We start from the raw sequence: 25,213 nt of genomic DNA, 5'->3' as shown, positions 1-25,213 counted from the left end.
AGGACCATTGTTTTCGGTCGCCGATCGGCGATCAGCGAACGATCCGGAAGGATTTAAGAAACCCACTTGGCCAGCCGTTTGCCACGTGGTGTTCGAAGCTGTAGCCTGTGACGTCATCAGAATTCGTGGCGAATCGAGAAGCAACTTGCTTGCCTCCTTCAAATCGTCTGTCTGTCTTCACTGCTTCCGTGGAGGTTATGTGCACCAAGTAGTATGATGTAGCGCCCTTTCACATGGTAATATATTTCCTCGAATTCCAACCGGTGGTTTAAAGCCGATTTTATTTCTTCGAGCGCTTCAGACTGTTCCTCTACTTAACTTTGCACTTTGTCGAATTACTCACAAAGATCGGTAAGTTTATGCAAGTGCTCCTGAATCTCGCTAGCAGGAGGCTTTCTTTTTTCCACCGCACTGGAATTCTTGTACTCCCATTTCATGGGTTCTATCACATTCGCCCGAATGACATTCGCCCGAAAGTCATTTACCCGAATGACGTTCGCCCGAAAACCATTTACCAGAATGGACCATTTACCCGAATGTCATTAACCCGAATGGACCATTTACCCGAATTCCATAAACCCGAATGGACCACTCGCCCGAATCTCATTAACCCGAATACCACATTCACTCAAGCATAATATAAAATCGGTAATTGTCTAGTTTAGTGACTTTAGTGATAGAAGTCCGACTTTAATGCGTTTTTTTTGCCAAAAGGATGTATTTTAACCTAAATAAACCAAATATGAACGGGAAATGTGAAATCTTTAACCAAAGTTTGATAAACTGAACAATAACAAGTGAGCTTATACAGCGGAGCTAGTGTGATGCGGCTTGGCCGCATATCCGAGGCCAAGGATCCGAAGCGGCGCAAATCCGCTGAGGTTCCGTTGGACGAGGCGTTGATCCTCCCGTTGTCGGAGTTATAAGCAAACCTGTGATTCTCTTGTTTACTCAAACATAGGGGCTATAGCTAGTTTAAAGCCGACTGAGCGGCAGCAAAGTCGGACAGTGCACCAGAAAGCGATGTGGCGTAGTCACATTAGTCAACCATACACTGACCAATGTGGCTATGCGACATCGCTTTTAGGTGTTCTATCTGACGTCACTGAGGTTCTGTTGCCAACGCCACAAATGCTCTTCAGGTGCAAACTGATGCATATAGGACGCAGTTGTCAGCTCGGGCGGTGAAATCTTGTGATAAACCGGACAAAATAATAAGAAATCTTTCGAAAACACCATCGATCGAAGTAAATATATATTAAGATGTTCCGTTAACGAATTGAATCAATTAAATTAGTAATTATATCTTGCATGGTGGAAGTCCATTTGGCACAACACCGTTAGTAAATAGTAGCTCATAAATGTTATGTGGCGAAGCTAGTGTGATGCGGCTTTGCCACAATTACCGAGGTCGAGGAACCGAAGCGGATGTCCCTACTCGGCAAACCTGTGATCCATTGGTATGCTTGGTTTACTGAAATATAGGGGTTGATTCATTCTTTAAATATGAGCAGTTCTTTGAGTTTGTATACCAAATAGCGCTCGCAATCAAACCGGTGATCCACTCGTTTGCCCGGTTTACTCACACTTAGGGATTGATTCCTTCTTTTAAACATGAGCAGCTCTTTTCCCACAATTAGGGGTTGATTGCTTCTTTCAAACATGACAAATCCTTGGATCTGCATGCCAAATAAGTTTGCAAAGAAACTGTTGATCCACTCGTCTGCCCGGTATATTCAAACATAAGGGTTGATTCCTTCTTTCAAAACAAGAGCAATTTCTTGAATCTATATACCAAATAGCTCTCTACGTAATATTGGATCTCGAGACAGGATGATTCTTTCACCTAATTCACGGATGATTCTTCCATCTAAACCAAAGTTTTTTCAGAAAAATAAAGCAACTTGGTCGTCAGACAAAATATTCGGAAGATCACCGAATACAACTAACAAGTTATTGCCTTGGATTTCTTGCCCCATCAAGGTATTCCAATGGCACTCGAAAAATTGAGGAAAAGTTGTCCAAAGGCTCTCGACGATTTTTTAGATTATATTAGTAAAAATTGTATTTTTGGTAGGAAGGAAACTAATCAAAAAGTTTCTCGATAACCCTTCTTTGCCCCCCGCTTCGTGGTCAGTTTTCGAAAATGTATCGACAAAGATTCCTAGAACCACCAATAATGTGGAAGACTAGCACAATAAATGGAACGGTTTGTTAAGCCGTGGAAATTCTATGGTGTGTTGAAGCAGTTGCAGCTTGAAGAGAAAAAACCCTAGTACGTATGTTTTACGTACACTACAAGCGGTACCAACAACTACCAAAGTCTAAAAAGAACTCACGAAAGGACCTAAAACTGGAAACCCTAGTTAAATCATACAAACCAGGTGATTGGATTAACTATTTGACTAGTATAGATTTAGTGTTAATTTCTTCATAGCATCAAATGTAATAAAATTTGTATTTCATCTTAATAAATTCAATTTTTTCGATTGACATTTCGATGGTTTTCGGGTATGGAATTCGGGCGAATGGCATTCGGGTTTTTGTTGCATTCGGGCGAATGTCTTTCGGGTGTTCGTGGCATTCGGGTGAATGACATTCGGGTTTATGTGACATTCGGGCAAATGTCCTTCGGGTAAATGGCTTTCGGGCGAATGTCATTCGGGCGAACGTGACAGAATCCATTTCATGCGCTCGTAATGTACATCGCGACGTTTCTGGATCGTTTCCATAGTGGTTTCGTAAAATATCCGGCGACGATTGTCCAATGTTTCGGTGAAAGATAGCAAGCGGGACGAATTAAAACGCGGCGGGCTACAAAAGAAAGAAAAAAATGGACTGCATTTAATTTTTGCTTTAGGCACGTTTTTTCAACTGGTTTGTCTGACGATTGATTTCATTGTGTTGTCTCTTGACAAAAAGCCCGTCAGGTCACTAAACCATTCGTGTTCTGTTATTCACAGGACCCCGCTGGCGATTCGTAATCATCCATGGTGGACGTCGCAGAAACTGGAACCCAACGAAACCAAAGATCGCCAACCCTTCGTCGGTTCCTGTCCAACGGGCGGCGAAGGCCGTAGACACGGCTGAAAGGGACGATCCATAAATGACGTAGCATTTTTTGAGTGATTTTTAACTCCCCCATCGTAGCATTTTGTCACAAACTTCCATATACCCATCTGGTAATTACGTAGCTTGACGGTAATCCTCGTTGTCACCGTAAAAAATTGAACGAAAATAAAAAACGATGTTAGTTAGATGAAACGGGTAAGATTGTCGTGACATCAGGTCAACCCCTGTTCCCCTTTAAAAAAGCTACGTAGCATGACATGACCCCCTACCCCCCCTGTCGTCACACATCATCACAAAATACTAAGCTCCCCCCTCCCCCATATAATACTACGTCATTTATGGATGATCCCAAAGGAGAACGGGAGTTCGACAGTAGGACGAGAATCAGGCGGTGGGTGAAACAGCGGAAAAAGGTCAGATAGAATTAAGAAGTGAAAAGTGGAAGTGATAGGATAAAAGCTTGTGAAAGTGAGGAGAATAAAAGTAGAGTTTGCATCACATAATCAGGCCTTTTCTTGCTACTTCAGGATAAGCGTGCCGACCCTGAGGTCTTTGTTTTAGGGATTCTCAGCAGTGCTCATGGCTGGGGTTGGCCAAGTGGAACACGAAATATTCAATAGCTCATACGCTTTGTTCTTCAAAATCTTTCATGGCAAAACAGATCCTAACTGCCATATTACGAAACCCGTTATCAGTCAATACACCTCGACATTCTCAGCATCCAAAGGAACTACTCTCGAGGTCCATTTATCAAGGACTTACTGTCTATGGAAGTTGTATGGAAAACCAACTACAGCTGCCACAACGCTGCTACCAGGTTTCAGCATGTTTTCAAAAGTGGCGCTTCCACTTTCGATTTTTACTATCACTTGACGAGAAATACGCTTTAAACAAAACTAATACAGCTTTCTAAAATAAAACTAATTTATAAGTTACCAGCGCCTATCGGTAAACAAATAGGAAGTACATACTAGACGCCACAGAAATTCGGATTGTTTTTTTATCATGCAAAATATTAAATTTTTCATACTTCTTTTTTACTTCGCTTTAACTTGCACTATAATCATAGAAAACATCGTTCAAAGCCCCCTAGTCTCGGCATCCTTTATTATTAAGTACCTACCTATAACAAATCGATTTCTTTTCCATTCAGCAGAGTACATCAGTATGTCGGTATATACTCTGCATAAGTGAAAACCGCTATCACAATAAATTCTATAGTAAAAATATTTTCCTTACTTACAGTGCGATATATGTAGCATAAAATTACTTCATTTTGTATACGTTTTACCCCACGAATGTGTGTGGGGCACGAATCTACTCGAAAAGTGGCACTCTGTGTGTATCTGTATTTTTAAAAGCACTTTTGGGGTATACCTGAGTGACTTACGCTAATAGTTTGGCCCTCCAATAGTTGTTTCACTTTAGTCAGATCCCTTCTCGTATTCCATTCAGCTTAACACATTGAGCATTCATGCATAAGTATTTAGAAACAAAATTTGTCGACTATTTGCCAAATGAAAAATTCTAAAAAACAACGGTAGGTATAGTAAAACATTCAAACGAAATGTTTAAACGTAATAAACAGTCAGTCGTCGACCAGCAGCGTTCATAATACTATAATGAGACATTATTTAACGTGTAATCTAATATAGACCATCTAATTAAAACATGGGGCTCTCCGTTCCGCAGATCCTTATCTAGGTTGGTAAAGGAAAAAGAACTTACACTGGTTCACTGCGCCATTGTCATTCTAGCAGCTGCAGATAAATGATGGCCTTTTGAATTTTGGAGTAGGGATGGGGTACAGGGCGAAGAGTATCACTTTTTTCGTCTTACAATACTTCCGGTTCGCAAGCATTTTACGCTTTGTATGGCACTATCGACCTAGCTACAGGCGTCTCAAGGTAGCAGCTTGTTTTTCTCCACAGTCAGCAGCTGCGGTTTGGAGTTATTGTTCAACTGGCCTTCCGCTTCTAGTTGCTTCGATTTCTGCAACGATTTAATGCGACCGGAAAAATAGTCTTCGATTTCCTGTAGACTTTTGCCCTTGGTTTCCGGCAGGCAAAGGTAGAAGAAGACAGTTCCTGCAATAGGAAATGTGGGTTTACACAAGGTTAAAAAATCTTTTGCTAAATAACTTACCCAAAAACGAAATACATCCGTACAGGATGAACGCTCCATGCCTCTCGAGCACGTGCGACAGGAACGGATATGTTTTGACAACGATAAACACGAACGTATGTGCCATACATGTGGTGAATCCTCCAACGATTCCTCGAACCTTCATTGGGTACAGTTCACCGATCATCACCCAAGGAACTACCAGGAATCCAAGCGTACAAGTGATGGTAAATAAGAAGATGCATGCAACTGGGAACCAGGTAACCGTCGGTGCGATTGGTGGATCAGCCATTTCCCAAGTTTTTTTGTAGTACAAATAAGTTCCCAAGCCGATCATCGTAAAGCCACACCCAATGCCGGAGATGAAAGTCAATGGACGCCTACCGCACCTTCTCAGTAGAATGGCTGCGATGATAGTGAATATGAACCGAACAATTCCCAGCATGATCGTACAGGTGTACTTATCCATAGTTGTACCAGAATCGCGGAAGATCTCCACCGCATAGAACGTGATTGTGTTGACACCGCTAAACTGGTACATCATGAAGTAGATGGTCAGTATGCCGAATGGCTTTAAGCAGGACGGATGTAGTAGCGCTTGAAGGGTTTCTTTCGGTGACAACTTTTTCTTCTGGTTACTTTTCTGTGCAAACGTTTGCAATTGATTAACTTCCCTTTCCAAATTGTAGGTCGATCCCCGAAGCATGGCCAAACTCTTCAGAGCCTTGTCCGGTTTGTTCTTGGTCACCAGATAGTTGGGAGTTTCCGGCATAAACAGCATAAGTGTGAACGCCAAAACTGGAACGCAAGCCGAAATGGCCGACAGAATTTTCCACGTCGTAAAAGCACCGAGCGTATACTGGAACAACACACCCAAACTGATGCCGATTGAGGCCAAAGCACACAGCATACCCCTCAGGTGCGGTTGCGTCACCTCCGAGGTGTACACACGAGCCGGAGCACCAACCATTCCGGAACCGAAACCGGTAAGAACGCGCCCAGCGTAGATCATTTCCACATTCGTCGCACAGGAGATCATGATCCATCCAATGATGAGCGGGATCTCGGTCATCAGTAAAGCCTTCTTGCGGCCGAATTTGTCCATCATGTAACCGCTCAGCAGGCAACCGATCGGGGTACCGATGGCCGATAGTGAAGCTGAAGTTGAGAGAGGTGGAAGGAAAAATCATTAGGGTTGTTTATCAATACATTTTTCGGAGTTTTGTCATACAGGTAATAATCATACACAATAAGTGCAATTATTGCTTTTAAAAACACAACGGTGAATTTCAATAATTTATTTGAAGTTGTACTATAAACTTCATAGCAAGAACAGCAAATGCCAAACAAAACTCAATGCTACTTGGGAATTCTGCCAATTTATACGAAAATTCGGGTCTAAAAAATTGCAGGGTCGTCTGAAGTATCTCTATGGACTACTGGTATGGCTCAGAGAAACCCTACAAACTTCAGGGAAGGTGATCTAAGGGCTGAAAAAGTCGTACAGAATTGGTGTACCCATTGGCATGTGGCATAATGGACTTTTGGCATAAAGACGTATCGCATAATGGACATTTGGCATAATGCCTATTGAGAGGTAGGATTGGCATAATACCAATTGGGGTTAAGGGATATTTGGCATAATGGACCTTTTGCAGAATACTTAGCGAGGTGATGTTCCAATTTCAAATTTGTCCTGACGCTGCGTCAGCGACGGAGCATTCTTCTGGAGTCTTTCTTCTATGTGAATTTATTTATTTTTCACCTATCTAACACTGATTCATAAAGCATTGCATCGTATGACAATAATGACAGTCCAAGGCCAAAAGGAAACGCGCCTGTTGATGCGAAGGGGGTATATTATTGTATTTTTATTACATATTATAAACCACCGGCACACTTTGTATCAAATTAACTGATGAGAATAAACATTCCGCGTACACTCGGTCCAAGTGTGCTCGCGGTGACATTGGCTTGAGCTTTTCTTCTACCGTCCTTACACCCGCTTGCATTGAATTCAAAGTTGAACGCAAGAGCATTCAAATCACAGCATGCGTGTCTGTGTCGGTAACTTACATCTTTGCACGGGGAAGCAAGACAATTGAAACTCCAATGTATTGGCGAAACTACGCATGAATTCTGAGAACAAGATTCCACCCTTCGAAAAATATACATTCACCAACCGAACGAGCCGGCATACTTTCGCCACATGTGTACAAGACACGGTTTTACCACGTGCATCAGCTGATAAAAAATTTCCACTCATCGAAGCACGTGAATTGAAAGCAGCTGTGTAAAGCTATTCACGGAATCAAACATCTGATATAGCGTAAACGTATGATTTCGATTTGTTGACAGTATGCTACATGGCGACCGCTGAATGCAGCAGATTCGAACTGCAAGTATAATCAAGCAAATCGATTATGACACTTTCCATAATAGTGCAGGTTGGGGTGGTATCAACCGGTATTTTTTCTCAAATCTTCATTGCCTTCGAAAACTATTCATACATGAGAAGCTAGATGTTTTTCAGCTATTTCAAATAACTATTAACGGGGACACGAAAATCACTTGAAATAGTGAGGGACACCCTAGTGCATGATGCATACAGCGAGGAAGCGACTAGTTGTCTCGGTTTTCTTTCTCGAAGCAATATGGAACCACGACAGCTGACTGACTTAAAGCGGAAGCCATAAAGCACAGCTGATGTGTTGAAGAAGAAAAATGTGCGCTTTGGTAGCTCAATCCCATTATTTCACAACTACTCAACTAGTACGTTGAACCAACCAACACGCGGTTTATCCGTGCAACCTCTTCGCGATAAAACGAGCAGTCGACAGAACACAGTAAATTGTACTTTAACGCGGACCTTGTTTCCCGTATCGAAACAACAAGTGTAAAAAGGGTGGCTGTGTCCTTTTTAATCTTTTCAGCTAGGGTGCGACACTATTTCATTGAACACTCCTAGTACCTATAATGAATGGAATGCGCTTTAATTGATATCAATATATTAACTTCGTTGCTAAGATGCAGTATACTAGCAAAACTGGTCTGTAAGTTGGAAAATACTAGTGGTTGACCAATCGAAAATTTAGGTCTTGTTCCCACTACACAATTTGATTCAATGCTTGGAACAGGTACAGTGAATTTCCTCAATTTAATAGGAAGAGAAGATAGACTATAGTATAGAAGATAGGTTGAATTTAAGAACAGTTACCCTACTTCATTTCTCGAATCCTTATCTAATTATACATCTCTTTGCGGTCGATTATTGTTTACCTGAGCCTAAAATTCTCATACCTATTCAATGAACGACGAAATTCAGAGAATTCATCTTCGTCCTTTCCTTGCCTCTTTCGTCGCTAAATGCATGAAAAAATAAAACAATAAAGGCGATGTCCCCTCCTCTCTCGATTCTACGAAAACGAGTAGCAGCAGCAGCGACTTTCGTTTTCCTGTGACAATCCGAAATTTCAATTTCGTTTTGATGCATGCTCAGTTATTTTGCGACTATCATTCATTAAATGAAATTAATGCAATGTGCATCTAATAATGCAACTAGAACATAGTTAAAATGAGAAATATGCACACCGATCAGGCTTCCGTCTTACAATACCATCATTAGCTCGCAAATCTAAAGAATCGAGCATCGACAAATAAATATCATTGCTAGCGTATTTTCGTTTCCACAGCAGTAAGGTCAATATCGAAGTTACCAATATCATTCTGAATCTCAAAGCGAAAACGAGCGTGCGGAGAGAATAATGAAAACGCTCTGCTACATGCTTGCTTTGTCGTAGCCCGTTGTCTCATTTTCGATTTCGCAAAGTGCTAGTGGTATGGAAAGAAGCTTCGTTCTTTCGTCAGTTTCGCCAGATTTTGGCAAATGAAAAAAACATTTTCCGACTCTGTTGTTTACACAAGAAAGAAAGCCTATGATAGTGAATGCTCACTGAAGTGGAGACGCGTGGTACTTCATGAAAAAACACCTGGTTTAACCGTTGTGTCCAACAAAAAAAACACCTTTAACAGGCCGACGAGGGTACCCGGGTACCCACAAATTCAAAAGCTCAACTTTTAGATGTTTTGGATGCAGAAACTTGTCCACTTTTCGATTCTGTGAAGTTGAACCGGATTAATGGATCTGGTTCTTGGTAATCCGGATTTTTCGGGGTATTGTTCCAGTACTAGGGTATGATTTGTAAATATTTATAATGTCCTAGCAATATGAGTATAAAAACTCTTTAAACTATCTCGAAAGTCTGTGATTCATTGTTACGGGACCATATGGCAATTTGACCACGTAATGGCCAGTCACGACCCCACGGGAACCTGCTCCGGAATGTCCGTTCCGGGGTCAAATCACTAAATGGTTCCAAAACCACTAGATACAGCCTGCTGATGAAATTCCACGAATTTTGATGCCCATATTTCCAGTATCTAATGAGTGGGTGAACGGAGAACAGTGAGTCTAGTTATGTACGGTATGCAAACTAGGCTCGATGGCGGATCCAAGACATAGTGTCTCGATCATATACATTTGGAACAACATCAGATGTTGTTTAAAACTGTTCTCAACTCCTATTCGACAGCTCTCACAACGCTACCCATGTTACGGCCTGGTAAGGCCAAACTGATGTCGAGGAGGGTCAATTAAGGTTGTCTGGCGTACTCTTGAAGGTCACATCATTAGCTTATAGGATTAGGGATTTTTTATAAAATTATTTATATTATTTATTATTAGCTCATATAAGAGTTCCGGTGGAAATTGAGGATTCGATGAAAGAAATCTCTTCTATGAGACGGTCGACCGAGGGAGTCGAAATGCCGAAAGAGATGAGCAGCGGTAAGCGAGTTTTACAAGAGGGAATGAGACACTTACTACACAATATTCGATTCAACAAAGCTGAGAAATAAGTTTCCAAATGTGTACTACTAATGTTCAAAAACTCAGCGTATTCGCCGGAAGGTTAAGTATGGAAGATCTTTTGAGTAAGTGAATTTTATCATTTATAATCATTAAATTACATATATACATATTTAAATACACTAAATACGCGTCGATTTCTTCCTTCCGGGAAGGAATCGAAAGTTTTACTGCAATGTTAAAATCCAATTGATACAAACATTACATTAAGGCGGGGTTGGTTGATGGAACGATGACCTCGGCACATGTCTAGTGCAGTACACGAAATGGGTCATCGGAAAGTCAATTGAGCTAACACCTTCCTACATCCATGAACCAAGTTATTTGCATGAATATATTTAAATACATGCAAACATCTTTTTTCTGTGAATCACTACCAGCTAGTGGGGGATAGGATGGTTAACACACACACATATTTCCAGTATTCCATTGAAATTCACAAATAGTATCCCAGCACTGTAGCAAAATTCGGATCCCCGGGAACCGAATGAATTAACCCGATTCATTTTAACCAAGTCTAAAAGTGGATGAGTTCCTGAACCCACAACACCCAAAAGTGTCGAAATCGGGTGGAAATCGCCTTAGTTATTGGCATTTCAGTTTTGTGGGTACCCGGGTATTCTCGTAAGCCTTAAACGTAATAAAAACATTCAGCAGCCCTTCCTCTTTCCTTCTCTTATTATATCAATAATATTATTAACCCAAAAACTTGGTCTGGTAAAGTTCTAAGATCTCACAAAGTTTCAATTTGCAGCTATGGATAAAACATTTGAATTTCATTAATTGTAACCTGAAAAAATACCCGGGTACCCCGTTGGACACATAACGGTTAAGGGGATCTCCTCATCAGTGGCTTATAAAAAGGTGATTTTTCAGGTTTCTTTTTGAACAAGAAAACAACTAAAATAAAGTACTCGATTTTCGGCTTTTTTGGCAGTAAGTGCGTTAATAACATTGTAAAAAGAGATCTTTAATACACATTTTATAATTCAGTCTATGCACAATATCAAGGGATGTTTAAACAGTGTTTTATTTATATACAACTTTTTGTAATCGTGCATGGAATTTTGAAAAGCATGATTTTCATAAAATGCGTTTTTAAGTTTTTAGAAGCTAAAAATCAAATTGAAGAAAACTTATACAGGTATGAGGTGGTAATCGCTATAATCTAAAACTTCGTAAGAATATTGCTTGATAATAATTCTAACGATAGCAACAAAACATTTTTTTTAAGCTGACTGATCAGAAGACTCCCTTTATTGCACACTAGTCCCAATCGTAAAACCAGAGAATGCGATTGTAATATTGGCCGTCGTGCTATTTACTGTTTTATTTTCTTTCATTTGCGTACACTTTTCCTATGTTTGAGACACGAAAATATCAAATTTATCTAAATGCAATTTTTGGCAGTACCACGTTTTTTAATTTTGATGCATAGATTCATTTGCAAATTTTCACAGATCAACAACATTATGAGGTATCCCAAAATAGTACGTAAACTTTTTTTTGATTGCTCGTTTTGTACTGCTGATCGGTAGTAGGTCTTAAAGAGTGTTAAGTTCTGCAGGGGCCATCAATATACCACGTGGACAATATTGACGAGGGTAAGGGGCACTAAGAAATCTATGCATCATATTTTTATCCTTCATAAGAAAGTATAGCAAATTTGCATTGCATTAACATCAATTAAAATTTTACTCCTTGTAACACTTGACTCAATCTATTATAACTATGTCCAATCCAAATAGTTTTTAATTTGAATGCTTGTTATAATTGGTATTATAAGATATTATAAGCTAATCGAAAATTCCAAAGGCTACTTCAAATTTGTTTTATTATGCAATGTATATCCGAACTTGGCATGCTGTCACCAACGTAATAAAAACGCAATAAAAGCATTCGGAAAACGTTTGTCGACATCTAGGAAGACTAAATCGGGGGAAAAATCGAAAGCCGGAGGCTGCAAAAGCGACGAAAAGAGTGGCTAGTTGTTTCAAGCGGAACCCCAATCTCTCCATCCGAGATGCCGCAAGCAACCGTACATCGAGATAAAAACCGAGCCGAACTGTCGATTTGCTAGAAGGTAGTGAATCCAAATCGTGACGATAAGCAAAACATTTCGACCAGCGAACCATTGTAGAAGCTGTCCAAGACGAAGTTTGATTGCGTGGTACAGGATGACGAAACCCTATGTCAAGGTAGACTTTAAACAGATTTCTGGACAGGAATATTATACGTCGATAAGAAGAGGAAAGGTAGCAGAGATTTTCCGATACGTGAAGCTGGCGAAGTTCGCAAAGAAATATCTTGTGTGGCAGGCCATCTGTTCCTGTAGCTTGAAGAGCGACATTTACATCGCAGCATACAATATTAACCAAGAAATTTATGTGCAGGAATGCCTGGTAAAACGTCTGTTACCTTCCCTCAAGCAACACAATTATTTCGTTTTGTTTTGGCCGTATATTACATCTTGACATTATGGTGTGGTATGCCGTGAACAACGCCCAGATGGTGCCCAAGGACATGAACCATCCTAACACGCTAGAGGGAAAGACGCGAAAGATAGTTGTCAGCAAGATGCAGTTCAGTTCAGTTTGCCTGATATTCCGCGGCGAGGAAAGTGAGCAAGGAAACTATGCAAAATTGAATGGAAGGAGTCAAATAAAGCATTCACCAAAAAGAAAGCTTCAGTGAGATTTTTATCTTTATTCTGTATGAATTGAACTTATAAAAGAAACATGATTGGGTTTTTTTAATAAAAGGTTTGACCGATTTACACACATTTTTGTTTGACCAAACCCCCTTCAAGATAGCTTCTGGAAAGTCCACAAAAATATAACATTTATTGTGAAATTACACAATAAAAGAAAATGAAAAAGTCCACATGGACATTTATGAAAGGTAGCTTGGAGCACAGAGATTACCCACACTTTTCTGCACTATCGAATCACAAAGAGAAATTTTCAACTATTCTTTTTTATGCTCTTATTGAATGAAATTTCAAAACAGATATTTTTTCATCTTTTCTATTTATATGCAGCTAGGGCCGATGGTGGCGGTTAGTGGGTTCCGTACATTCTTAATCTGAAGGACAAGACTATAATGTCTTAAACACGAGCAATGCAGATCCAAGGCCACTATCGAAATGATAACACAGACTAACAGACATAACACTATGAGGGAATTCCCTCAAAAAACATCGATCCGACAATTTTCCCAGAACACTAGCTCCACCTTTTATTCACAGTCCCAAACACTCATTTACTAGTAGGTTACCCCTCAGGTTTGGGAACAATTTTTCACTAGTGGTCTATCCCCCATAATTTCAAATGTGGCCACAGTCCCAACTACAAATATATTTAAAATGACCGTTAAAGCGGGCGAAGCTTTGTTTTTGAGTGTTATGTCTGTTAGTCTGTGATGATGAGTTCCCTGCTTGAAATGTACTTCGCCTGGTAGTCGAGTATTTTTAATGAGTACGCGTCTGTGTTACCGTATGAATATTCGTTTCGTTAATTTGTCGCGTTTACATTTTATGGTTACATGTTCTTTTGCGGATGCCTTTCATGCATGTGTGCAAATGCGTTTCACGATTGAGACTATATTCATAGATTCATGTTCACGTGTAGTAGAAATGTGTGGATGAGTTCGTTTGCATGTTCGTGTTCACATTTGCCACCTGGTTTGTATTATCGCGAAGGGCTCGAGCACCAGCACATGGTCGCATGGGTGTTTATAGTTCAGGTGTGAGGACGTTTGTATGTGAGATAATTTGTTTGTATATATGTCTGTAAGAGAGTATTTATCAAAGAAATATTGGAGACACATCCATTTAGTAAAGGTTCTATCGACGTACGACATACATGCTACGATATAGGTTAGATATTGTGTGCCTCACGTTTCGCGTTCGAAATTGACATGGCCCTATCGCCAAACTTATTTTAATGTAAGATGCGCTGCCGCTATACACACAACCATCCCGTGCTCAATCTAATGCATGCGTAGAACTTCCGTAGAATCCTCAATAAGAATAGATAGAAGAAATAAAAGGCAATAGGTAGCAAAGGTACGAGATAAATCTAACCGCCGCAAATAGGCTAACAGCATATACAGTAGTGACAAAAAATGAACTCCATCGGCCCACCCCTGATTCGATTCCTAGTCCCATAGTGACTACCTGCTCAAAATTTGAATCAAATTTATGCTGCAATTTGAATCAAATTTATACCTGCTCAAAATTTGAATCAAATTGGACTAATCTAGCTACCGGACCTGTTTGTATGGAATTTTTCGATAATTTACATGAAGAAAACACACTAGCTCGCATTTTCACCACTAGGTGGGACTGTATGTATCAGATTATCACTGCAAGTGTAAAAAAGAAAGATAATTTAACTGCCTCTATTTTTGTCGAAGACTGCAAGTCAATCCGGCTTGGTTAGAAAAGGTTATTAGGCTTTTAACGAATTAATGTCTGAGTTAGTTTTGCACGGGGCCTAGTCGCGCATGGCTGTGTATCAGTACTCGATTCCCACGAACTATACATTTTTAATGATGTCATTATCCTGAAATACTGTTTGGATCCAGATATACGGTCTATCATAAAGACCGTGACCTAATCATTGCTGGTAAAAAGGGGGCGGTGGTGTACTCATAGCTGTTTCCAATCGTCTAAACAAAATAGTTATAACAATAACGGTCTAGAACAACTCTGGGTAAATATTAGTAGCCATGGTACTAACACATATGTGAGCGTCGTACATCTCACTCCGAACCCCGCAGATAACATAAACGTTATTCAGATTCATATTCAAGCTGCACTTGACATTGCCAATTCGCTAGAACCCCAAGCTTTAAACTTTTAATTCAGAGATTACAACCAGCTTGGTCTTGTCTGGAAAAGCATTTCAGCCCTTTCGAGACATAGCTGTATTAGACGGGATGTCTCTACTGAACATGTTGCAAATGTGTACTATAACGAACAGACAAAATCTCACATTGAATTTTCTGTTTATAAACGAAGATGCATACATAAGCTGCCGTGTGTACCAAGCAGATGACCCCTCTTATTTGGGCAGACCTGTCTTCCTCAGATTATATTTGTGGAGATGCTGGAAGATCTCAAGTACTTTTCAAAAACCCATTTTCTTAACTGGGTGACCTCGCTCAATAGTGCAACCGATGTAAATGACGCAGTAGAAAAGTTCTAGTCGATCCTGACATAGCAATTTGAAATATATGCCCCAGCACCGCGTCATAGGCCAAAACCACTTTGGTCCAATCGACGACTCCGAGAGCTTAAACGACTGAGCGTAGCCTGACCTTGAGCGAAGTACCAAACATTTCTGGTCTCTTGTAAATGGAAAGAGTAAGGAGGAGTCGACTTCCTTCTAGTATGACTTTAGGAAATGAAAGTTCTAACACGACCCGTAGCATTTGTAATCTATTTGCAAAACATTTTTCGAGCACAGGTTGAAATCAGACTACGCGATATTCCCAGTGACGTGATGAACCTAGGTAACTTTCGATTTTTTTCTGGAGAAGACATTGTTGCTGTCACTGAAAAATTGAAATCTTCGACATCGGCTGGTCCAGATAGGATTCCTGGCATTTTTTTTTCGAGAGTTGTCCTACTGGAGCTGTAGAGCTAGGTTCTCGGAAGGGCTCCCCGTCAGAATCACATACTACAATTTGCAGACGAGACAGGCAATGTCGCCCAATAAAACACTGCATTCGCCAATTGTAGCGGGCCGTGATTCTGAATGTGATATTCATTGTACGGTTCAGGTATGTGCGGACGTAGGGACTCGCGATCGCATGTATCATCGCGAAGGGTTCGAGCATTTGTACGTTAACGTATTCGATCGCGTGTGCGTTTGTATGTCGCGTGTTGTAACGTGTATGCAACCATAATTACCGGAGTGTTATCAAGTTTGCGCGATAGCGGGCATAGGTGTGCGTAGATGATCGCGAAGGGCTTAAGCGTTCGTATGTTGACGTGTTTGTCGCGTGTGCTCGCGTGTATGTGACTTCGCGTGTATAAATTCGATTTTGAAACGCTGCGGCCATTCATATATTCGCGGACCGTCATTCTGATATTTAGTTTGGTGTACGGATCACATTCTGACAGGGAGTGAGTTATCCCATATCACTAGAGTTCCCGGTCATGTCACCATGGAACGTTTTGTCTAGTGGATATGGGAGCAATTTTTTTTTAATTCTTCAATTTTATTTATTTTTTTTTAAAATTATTGGGTATGGGAATAAGTTTCCGCCCTCTTGAAAGATAGGTCATTATTGATACTACAGCTGTGTTAGCTCAACTACTCTACTTACCATTTCTAATTGTATGTGTAAGGTCTCGATTGCACTAGTTGATATTCGCTTCGAGTGTGAACATCCTTTTTAATCTGGCGCCAAAAATGTCAACGTTCGTTCCGAAAAAGCAGCATTTGCGGGAAGTTTTGCTGCATTATTACATTTCAAAGAAAAGTGCAGCTGAAACGTACCGCATATTAAGGAATATTTACGGTGATCATGCTCCATCTAATACAAGCTGTAAAGAGTGGTTTCGACGATTCCAAAGCGGCGATTATGACGTCGGTGACAAAGAACGTGAAGGAGCACCCAAAAAGTTTGAAGATGCACAACTACAACATATACTTTATGAAGATTCATGTGGGACTCTGGATGAGCTATCCAATGAGTTGAATGGTGACAGATCGACCGTCGGTAAACGTTTGCACGCAATGGGAATGGTGCAAAAAATAGGCAATTGGGTACCACATCAATTGAAGGAGAGGGATATCGAGAGACGTTTGGTGATGTGCGAGATGCTCCTTGAGCGCCAGAAAAGAAAAGATTTTCTGCATCGCATTATCACTGGCGATGAAAAATGGATCTACTACGATAACCCGAAGCGACGAAAATGTTGGGGGCTGCCAGGTGAACCGGGTCCATTCACGCCAAAAAAAAATCATGCTTCCAAGGTTTTGTTGTGCATCTGATGGGATCAGAGTGGTGTAATTTATTACGAACTCCTTAAACCATCCGAAACAATCACTGGCGATCGTTACAGACTGCAGCTAATACGATTAAATCGTGCTTTGAAAGAAAAACGACCGGATTGGACTGCTCGACATGATAAACTAATTTTGCTGCATGATAACGCTAGGCCACACGTTGCAAAATCTGTCAAAAATATTTGGAAGGGGTGAATTGGGAAATCTTGCCCCACCCGCCGTATTCCCCAGACATAGCGCCATCAGATTACCATCTTTTTCGATCGATGCAATCAGCCCTGATTGGAGAAAAGTTCACTTCTTACGAAAGTATCGAAAAATGGCTCAACGAATGGATCGAGTCGAAAAACCCTGACTTCTTTCTTCGAGGAATCCGTATGCTGCCTGAAAGATGGGGAAAAGTTGTCGCTTCGAATGGTACATACTTCACATAATATTATTTTGTATTTCATGTTTTAAATAAATATTATTTTCGTGTAAAGAAGGACGGAAACTTATTCCCATACCCAATAACATGGACCTAGACTGTTGGTACCGAGGATAGAGAATTCCGGACGATTCCGATTCATGATGGCGCGAACGCGGGAGTTTGTAGATTAACGCTTGAGATCGCGTTGGTAAGTTTATGAGTGCTGAGACGTAAACCTTATCACCGGGGTATAATCATGCTTGCGAGTTGGTGGGCGTAGGTTGTTTAGAAAATCGCGAGGGGTTCTAACATTTGTACGCTAACGTGATTTTCTAACATATTTGCGTGTGTTGTGTGTTCTTGAATGGTCGCGCGAACCGTGAGTCTGATATTAAATTTTCGGTGTGCGGCCAGAATTCTGGCAGAGAGTGGGATCCCTTATATCGATAAGCTTCCCGGTTATGTCGCCATGAGACGTGCCGCCGAATAGGTATGAGCGTATTTGCCCAATTGGTCCAGCTGAAGGCATGGACCCAGGCTTCTGGGATCAAGGGTAGACCTCCGGACGTGACCGATTCGTAATCGCGCGCGAGGGCATTTTTGTAGGTTCCCGCTTGAGACCGCGTTTGAGAATGTGTGAGTGTTAAGATGTTGGCTATCACCATCTTTGCTGACCCAGCTGAAGGCGAGAGTAGAATGGCAGTATAGGATTCGAAAAGAAGAGATAAAAGACAATATATGAGAGACGCAATAGATAAAACAGGTACAAGATACAGCCAAAGTTATGATCATAACATGAAAGACATACATTAGTACTTCAAACACTACTAATACTTGAATACCCAACCACCACACATAGTACATCCTTTCTCAATTATCTATTTGTTACTAGTTGATTGTTGTTTATGAGCGGGTGAATAGAAGAAAGATAAAGAACAGAAAAAAGGCTCCTATCAGCCCTCCCGGCCTCCTCGATACACCACTATCGAGGCGTATTGTAATCAACATCTTGAAGCGGGCTTCTTATATAAATAAAATCTTGCGTCATAATGATTGGTGGATTATTGACATAAGAACTAATTAACCTCTAGTAGTAGCACTTGGTGCAAATAGAAACCAAAAAGAGCGAAGGGTCCTTATATTTAGATAATTCTATTTAGTCTATTGTGGCCTGATGATGTTTACAATACCGTCAATCCTCCTGCGAGAGGGATAAAGAAATAGATATTAATAGATAATAGAATAGATAAGATAATAGATAACACGGAAATAGATATAAACGAGTGTTACTCGCCATCTTCACGAGCCAGAGCGACAGAGCGATTTAAGAGATAAAAACACCCACCTTCAGTCTGATCATCTCTTATAGATGACAGTCCATCGATCCGAATCGAATGACTCGATCACTATGCTCAGTGGCGGATCCAGGGGGAGGGTCATGGGGGTCCGGACCCCCTCCGAAAATTTTCAACTTGTTGAGAAATTTTAAATTTGTTTCAATGTTTTATTAGTTTCAAACTCAAAATCATTTCAAATCAAATTTGAACACCACAACAAATTTTCATTAAATGAGGTTTTTATGTATTAGGTATTGTACAATGTTAATTTCGAAATTGAAGTTTCAGACCCCTCCCGAAATTTTTTTCTGGATCCGCCCCTGACTATGCTCAAGATCAAATGAGTCCCCGAACAACCGAACCAGCATGTTCCCCCATTTGAAAGTAGAAACATCCATATCAGCCGCCCGCCAAAAACACTCGATCGAATGATTATTAGTCATGAGATTCAGAGGTCAATGAACCAGCACTCGCTCGGATCTCCCACTCTTATCGACCAAGCAAGAGTACGCGCCCATTAGGCTCATCACCCAAGCCCAGGGTGGTCCAGATAGGATTCCTGGCATTACTTTAAAAAGATGCGCGATTGCTCTTTCTGTTCCTCTAAAGTTGTTTGCACACGAGGCGACAGGACACACGCTACACGGATTTTGTTGTACCTATTCCAACGCTATTGCTGTTGCCTCGTTGGCATAACTAGAACAAAATTCATGGTGAATATTTTTTTTTGACTTGTGTCCTGTCGCCTCGTGTGCGTACAGCTTAAATTGGGCGTTGTCGCAAAGGACGTTTCCTCTGGATTGAAAACAATCGGTGATGTTGCTTGTCTTTAAAAAAAAGGTGATAAACAAGACATAGCAAATTATCGAGGTACAACCTCTTTCTGTACGGGTTCCAAGCTGTTCGAAAGTCCAGTAAGCAATGTGTTGTTCAGGGAAGCCAAAACATATATAGCGACAGATCAATACGGATTCCTTCCAAGTAAATCAACAGTCACGAATTTAGCAAAGTGTACTTCACATTGTATTAAAAGTATAGAAGACGGATCACAAGTAGATATTATTTATACTGATCTTAAAGCAGCGTTCAACCGTGTTGATCATACGCTCCTATTGGCTAAAATAGGAAGACTGGGTGCCTCACTGTACCTTCTTGGCCGTACCCTATCCGTCATACTAGGAAATATCGAATCACATAACATCATAAATTTATCAGGTGTGTCCCGCGGTAGTAATCTCGGACCCTTGCTGTTTTCTTTACTCTTCAATGACTTGTGTAACACACTTGGATTTGAAATCGGTTGACCTTCAGTGTAGCCAGCGAAAATCCGATAAAATTCTACTAATCCTCGACGAAAAAAGATCGATGTGTAGAGCGAACTTTTCGCTGCATCCTTACCTTATCATAATGCAGGAATGGCTACATACTGGGGTGTTCGCCCCGGTACTCCCCAGGCTCCGTTCCAAATTTAGAATCTTTTAAACCCGCCTGAAAAATTCAACCATAGTACGGATTGTATAACACTATATAATTAGGGTTACCTGTTTCATAGGCTTTGACGACCGGAACAGGTTGGCTGTATAGTATTTCTTAGCCGGTTGAAGCAACCACTACCAGCACTAAAGGCTTATTTAGGTTGGTCGAAAAAAAAACCTGACAGAGAAGCTCAGCTTCCATAGACGCTATAAAAACAATAGTTGACATACAAGGCTGCTAGTTGAAAACGTTTCTTATCAGCAAACTGAACTTTTGCACTTGCGGGACATCACTAGTGAGTAGCTGTTTAGTTGTGAACACAAGTACTGTTTACCTTTAGGCATTAACGTCTACCTGGTGCTAGATTATTACCAGATACTGATGAGGCGATGTTGAAACGCACGATGGTGTTTGTTATAACAAAGTTAAATAAAATATGTTCAAAAGAGGTTATTATCAGTCTGTTAGAATCGCTATTTGTCGACCGTATATTTAATTAAATATTCTCTATATCATAGATTACATCCAGATAGTTAGAAATGGACGTCCGCGGGCTCACCCCTTAAAAGTAGTTCAATCAGCCAAGCTTACAGTGAAGCGAAATTCAATTAGAACATTCAATAAAAGCATTACGGATGGACAGATTGTAAGTCAAACCATACCACTACGATTGCTTGATAGTCTAACCCCTGTGAGATTGCTTCACGAATTAATGTGTTTTTAGAGTAATATAATTGGTGAATGAAACAGGTAAATTACAACCGCTTCGCAGAAGTACGTATCTTCATGCCCTTGGGAAAACCAGCTATCAAAATTATCTCTACATCTCGAGCTACTGGCAACGGCGATGATAACAAAGAATGACCGCCCAGTACCAAGCCCCACTGCAAAATGGTTCAGTTGCAGCCAACGAAAACGATTCGCCAATCGTGCAAACAGATAACACAGCAAAGAGTTACGATTACGCCGTCCAAGGGACAGCTGTTGGTATTTGTTGAACCCTCTTCACCACCGCAGCATTCCGTGCGGTGTTTCATACTGCAACGTGACAACATGCCGATATATAACCACCCACAATGATAAGACACGCCGCGCCGCTATTCACTTCAAGTTGGTGCCAAAGCAGCCAGCCGTTACAATCGGCCTTTCGAAAAACGTATAAATTCAACCTGACAAATATATAAATAAAACAAAACAAAATTGATAACCGCTAAGTTCCAAGACATCGATTGTTTGCAATCGATGAGCGAATGTACGATAAAGCACGTAATTTGTGGATCGTGAATGAGACTGCTGGATGATTCCTGTCGCTATCGGACAAAAGAAGGTGATAAAACGCACAAATTTAGTGTTGTTCAAATCGCGGCAACAAGCTTGTCTGCGATTAGCGCCACGGTGCAATGTGGAGCGACGGTTACTCATTTACAGTAAATATTGGAGGAACAAACATTGGCACGTGACACAATGTTTGTTTTGAAAGTAATAAACATTCAACGTTAAGATGCACTTTAATTAAATTAATTTTGTTACGATAACAAAGGCTGTTCGAATTACGTATACACGTTTTTTTCGGAAGAATTTGTCTAGTTAATATGTCTGCTCTCTGTATTATTCTAATATATGGTGTCACCTAGCGATGGGAAGGCGAGGTTGGTCATGTAGCAAGGCTTATCCGATATAGTTCAAACTTGGAGCAGAATTTCTGGTAGTCCGACTACGTTTGTCAAAAATGAATCTGGGTAGTCTACAGGACACCCTCGCTCCTTGTGCGGTTTTTAACTTTACCTTTTCTTAACGGGCTTCTGGTATTTTCATCGACTACAATGCTCTTTAGAACTAAAACGTAAAATTTACACTTTCTATATAAATCTGTCTATCTTTTCAGTTGAAACTTTTTAAGCCAACGAGAAAAAAAGCGTTTTTTCTACGTATCCTCCGCATAAAAAGCACCTTGAGTATAAACCATCCCTAACTAATCTAGAGAATTCAGACTAAATTGAAATTCACAAAACAGAAGTGTTCACGCATGCAAGCAGTGACAGGTTGACGTACGCAAGTGCCCTTTTGTTAATTATTTAACGTGCACCGTTACCGTTACACAGCACAGTCAATTCTGGGCGGGAAACAAGGAAGGCCTCCAAGGACGACTAGATAATTTGTTGCTCGATTGGAAAAAGGTAGCACAGCTCTAGCCTAGAAAGAATCTACATACTGCTGAGCCACAATGTATGTTTGGTCCGTACACGTGCAGTGTGACATATGTGCGTCGAACGGATCTTGAATATCAAACTGAATTAGTAATGTGATCAGTAATAATAATTTGATAGCCTTACATACAATGCTAGCTCAAAGTAATGCGGAATATCCCACCGTGTACTTATCTATAGTCTACGCATCAATTGAAAGCCAATAATCTATTTAGATTTACAGTGCAATCAAAATATTCACTTGGAAAATGCCGCTCGAAGGAAAGCTCAACTGCTGATAATAGCTGTTTTAAAACTCAATAAACACCTTGCTTCCTGATTGGTACCACTTTAGAGCAATAGAATTGGACAAATGCTATCACCTTTTGTTGACTCATAGAAATTCTCCGCAAAACAAGAGTATTCTCGCGTGTTACCACTACAGGAAAAGTACCATGAGCTCTGGTGTTTTTGTTTGTCGAACACTTTCTCGCGTAGTTGTTTTGGGTTTGATATTCTTGATACACATAACCACCACCACGAGCGTTTATAATTTCATTCGGATATAATTTTGTTTACTGCAGCGCAAAGTTCACCGTTTTTATGGCTTTCCCGTGGATGGGCGAGGCCGCAAAAGCGCGAGTGAGGAAGGTAAGGTTTCACGTTAACCGGTTCTCGTCAGTTCGGTGAAATGGATCATCTAATGACTGAGTGTTCAGGTTAGCTGTTGGCTGATAATTTTTGTTTTCGTTCATTATTGCTTTCACACAGGGAATAGAAGATGAAAAAGACATTAAATTAAATTGGTTTCATGAAGTAAAGAGAAACTTAGGAATTTTCCAAATTCCATCTTACATAAGATATTTCACAACATACCAGAACAAACATCTCGTCGTTCGATTTCTTGTTCGAAAATAAAGAGCTCGTAAATTATTTTTACAAACTATATAGGGGAAATGGGTGTAGACCAGTTTGTATAAGCAAAATTGTCGATGGCGAGGAATCCAAACATACTCGGCACCGATATCGATTTCCGGGATGGCTACCAATTGTTTCTGATAAAGGAAGCCAAAACGAGCACAGCAGCTGTCTTTTGTGGCTGCATCTGTTTGCTACTACTTGTTCTGATCTGTATTTGTATTCGTTCTGGAAATGATTCGTGAATATACAATTTTTCTTTCATTAATTTGAAATTTTTATCAAATCTATTAAGATGTAATTTACCCTGACGAATTATAACAGTAAATCTAATGTTATACTAACATAATAACAAAAAAATTATTTCGAAACCAACAATGTTTCGCTAAAATGACCTGATCTGTTCATTGCACTCCTCGTTCCCCTAGGAAATATATTTCACGGTTCTAATTTTAACAAACATCCATCGTGTAAATCGTGTAAAACACTGCTCGCATGGAATCGAAGACACCAGTTCGTACGGGAGCCGGTTATTTTCCCGCACAGATGACACCGTGTTGCGTGATCGGCTCCGCTTTGTTTGCACTACACGTGCACACAAAGTTTACTCACAAAAATCACCCGGTGGATCAAAGTGCTAGTTTAAATTTAGACATCTACTAGAGAAGGAAGAGGAACCGCTCGCGAGCTCATCGTATTGTATAGTACTGCGTGGAAAGAATTCCGTTGAGGTAGGTCGCGTGCTCTCAAGAAAACGGCGATGCTCGGAATGTTTACATTTTAGCAGATAGCCTCTTTCTTTGTCAGTTGTCTACTGCGCAAATTTTTTTGGGTCGATCACCTATGTAGTACGACAATTTATTAGCTCAGCTGTTACTTACCGATCCACGATGATTGGCTTTCGTCGACTGTGATGATTGAGTCCGGAGTCTGTAGTTGTGGTATAACCACGGCCGAGAAACCGAAAATCAGACCGGTGTTGATCGTACCGAGGTTGGCAATGAAGGCGGCGATCACCTGCCGCAGCGCTTTACCCCGTTCGCTCTTGCTGGGCTGACCCTCGAGGTTTGGAAGTGTCACACCTTTCTCGCTGGTGGCCTCGATTTTGGGCAGGGCGCCCTTATCCACCAGGGCGGATGTTTCTTTGCTGTTGAAGGTAGAGAAAGTGTAAAATGGGTTTAATTAATCGTGCTGTTAGATGAAAAAGAGGAAGGGCTTTTCAATTGGGTAACCCACATTTGGTCATTAAATTTTATAGATCCCGTTTTCGAATGATCGTAAGGGTTAAAATGAGGTGAATTAGTCTGACTATTTCAAATTCAACACTATAGGTATTATATTTATTATTGTTACGTGACACAATATGGCAAGATTCAAGAAAGAAATTTACGCAATTTATAATCTCGTTAATTGAATTTCAAACTATGCTCAAAATTTCTCCAGCCGATCTGTCAGGAACAAGAATTCACAACTCCAGAATTCAGGTGAAACCGAAGAGGACAAAGTAATGGTCTCGTTTGATGTAACCCTCTTATTAGCAAGTGTCCCCGTAAAAGATTCAATTAACCTTCTAGAAGATTGGTTACTTACACAAAATTGCAATACTTTGTGAAAAAGCAAAGTAAGAGCTGATATGAAACATGGAAGAAAAGTATTTCACATTTAGGAGTGTCTTCTATAAACAAACTAAGGGTGCCCCAATGGGTAACCCAGTTTCTACATTTATTTGTGAACTATTCATG

At 40.5% G+C, this 25,213-nt stretch overlaps 1 protein-coding gene across 1 annotated transcript in view; it reads right to left on the bottom strand.

The window, feature by feature from the left end:
* Positions 1 to 4,107: 4,107 nt before the first annotated feature.
* LOC131689263 (facilitated trehalose transporter Tret1-2 homolog) overlaps positions 4,108 to 25,213 on the bottom strand; it is a 29,936-nt gene continuing 8,830 nt past the window's right edge. Inside the window, exons 3-5 of the mRNA XM_058974228.1 lie at positions 24,353 to 24,618; positions 5,218 to 6,354; positions 4,108 to 5,159 (exon numbers count right to left, since the gene is read on the bottom strand). Of these exons, the coding sequence (XP_058830211.1) occupies positions 4,975 to 5,159; positions 5,218 to 6,354; positions 24,353 to 24,618 (1,588 nt within the window). The 3' untranslated portion in view covers positions 4,108 to 4,974. The remainder of the gene's footprint in view (positions 5,160 to 5,217; positions 6,355 to 24,352; positions 24,619 to 25,213) is intronic.

The sequence above is a fragment of the Topomyia yanbarensis genome, chromosome 3 (assembly GCF_030247195.1).
Source record: "Topomyia yanbarensis strain Yona2022 chromosome 3, ASM3024719v1, whole genome shotgun sequence".
Classification (NCBI taxonomy): domain Eukaryota; kingdom Metazoa; phylum Arthropoda; class Insecta; order Diptera; family Culicidae; genus Topomyia; species Topomyia yanbarensis.
Note: the sequence above shows the minus strand (reverse complement) of the source record. Positions and strands in the feature narration are given on the sequence as shown.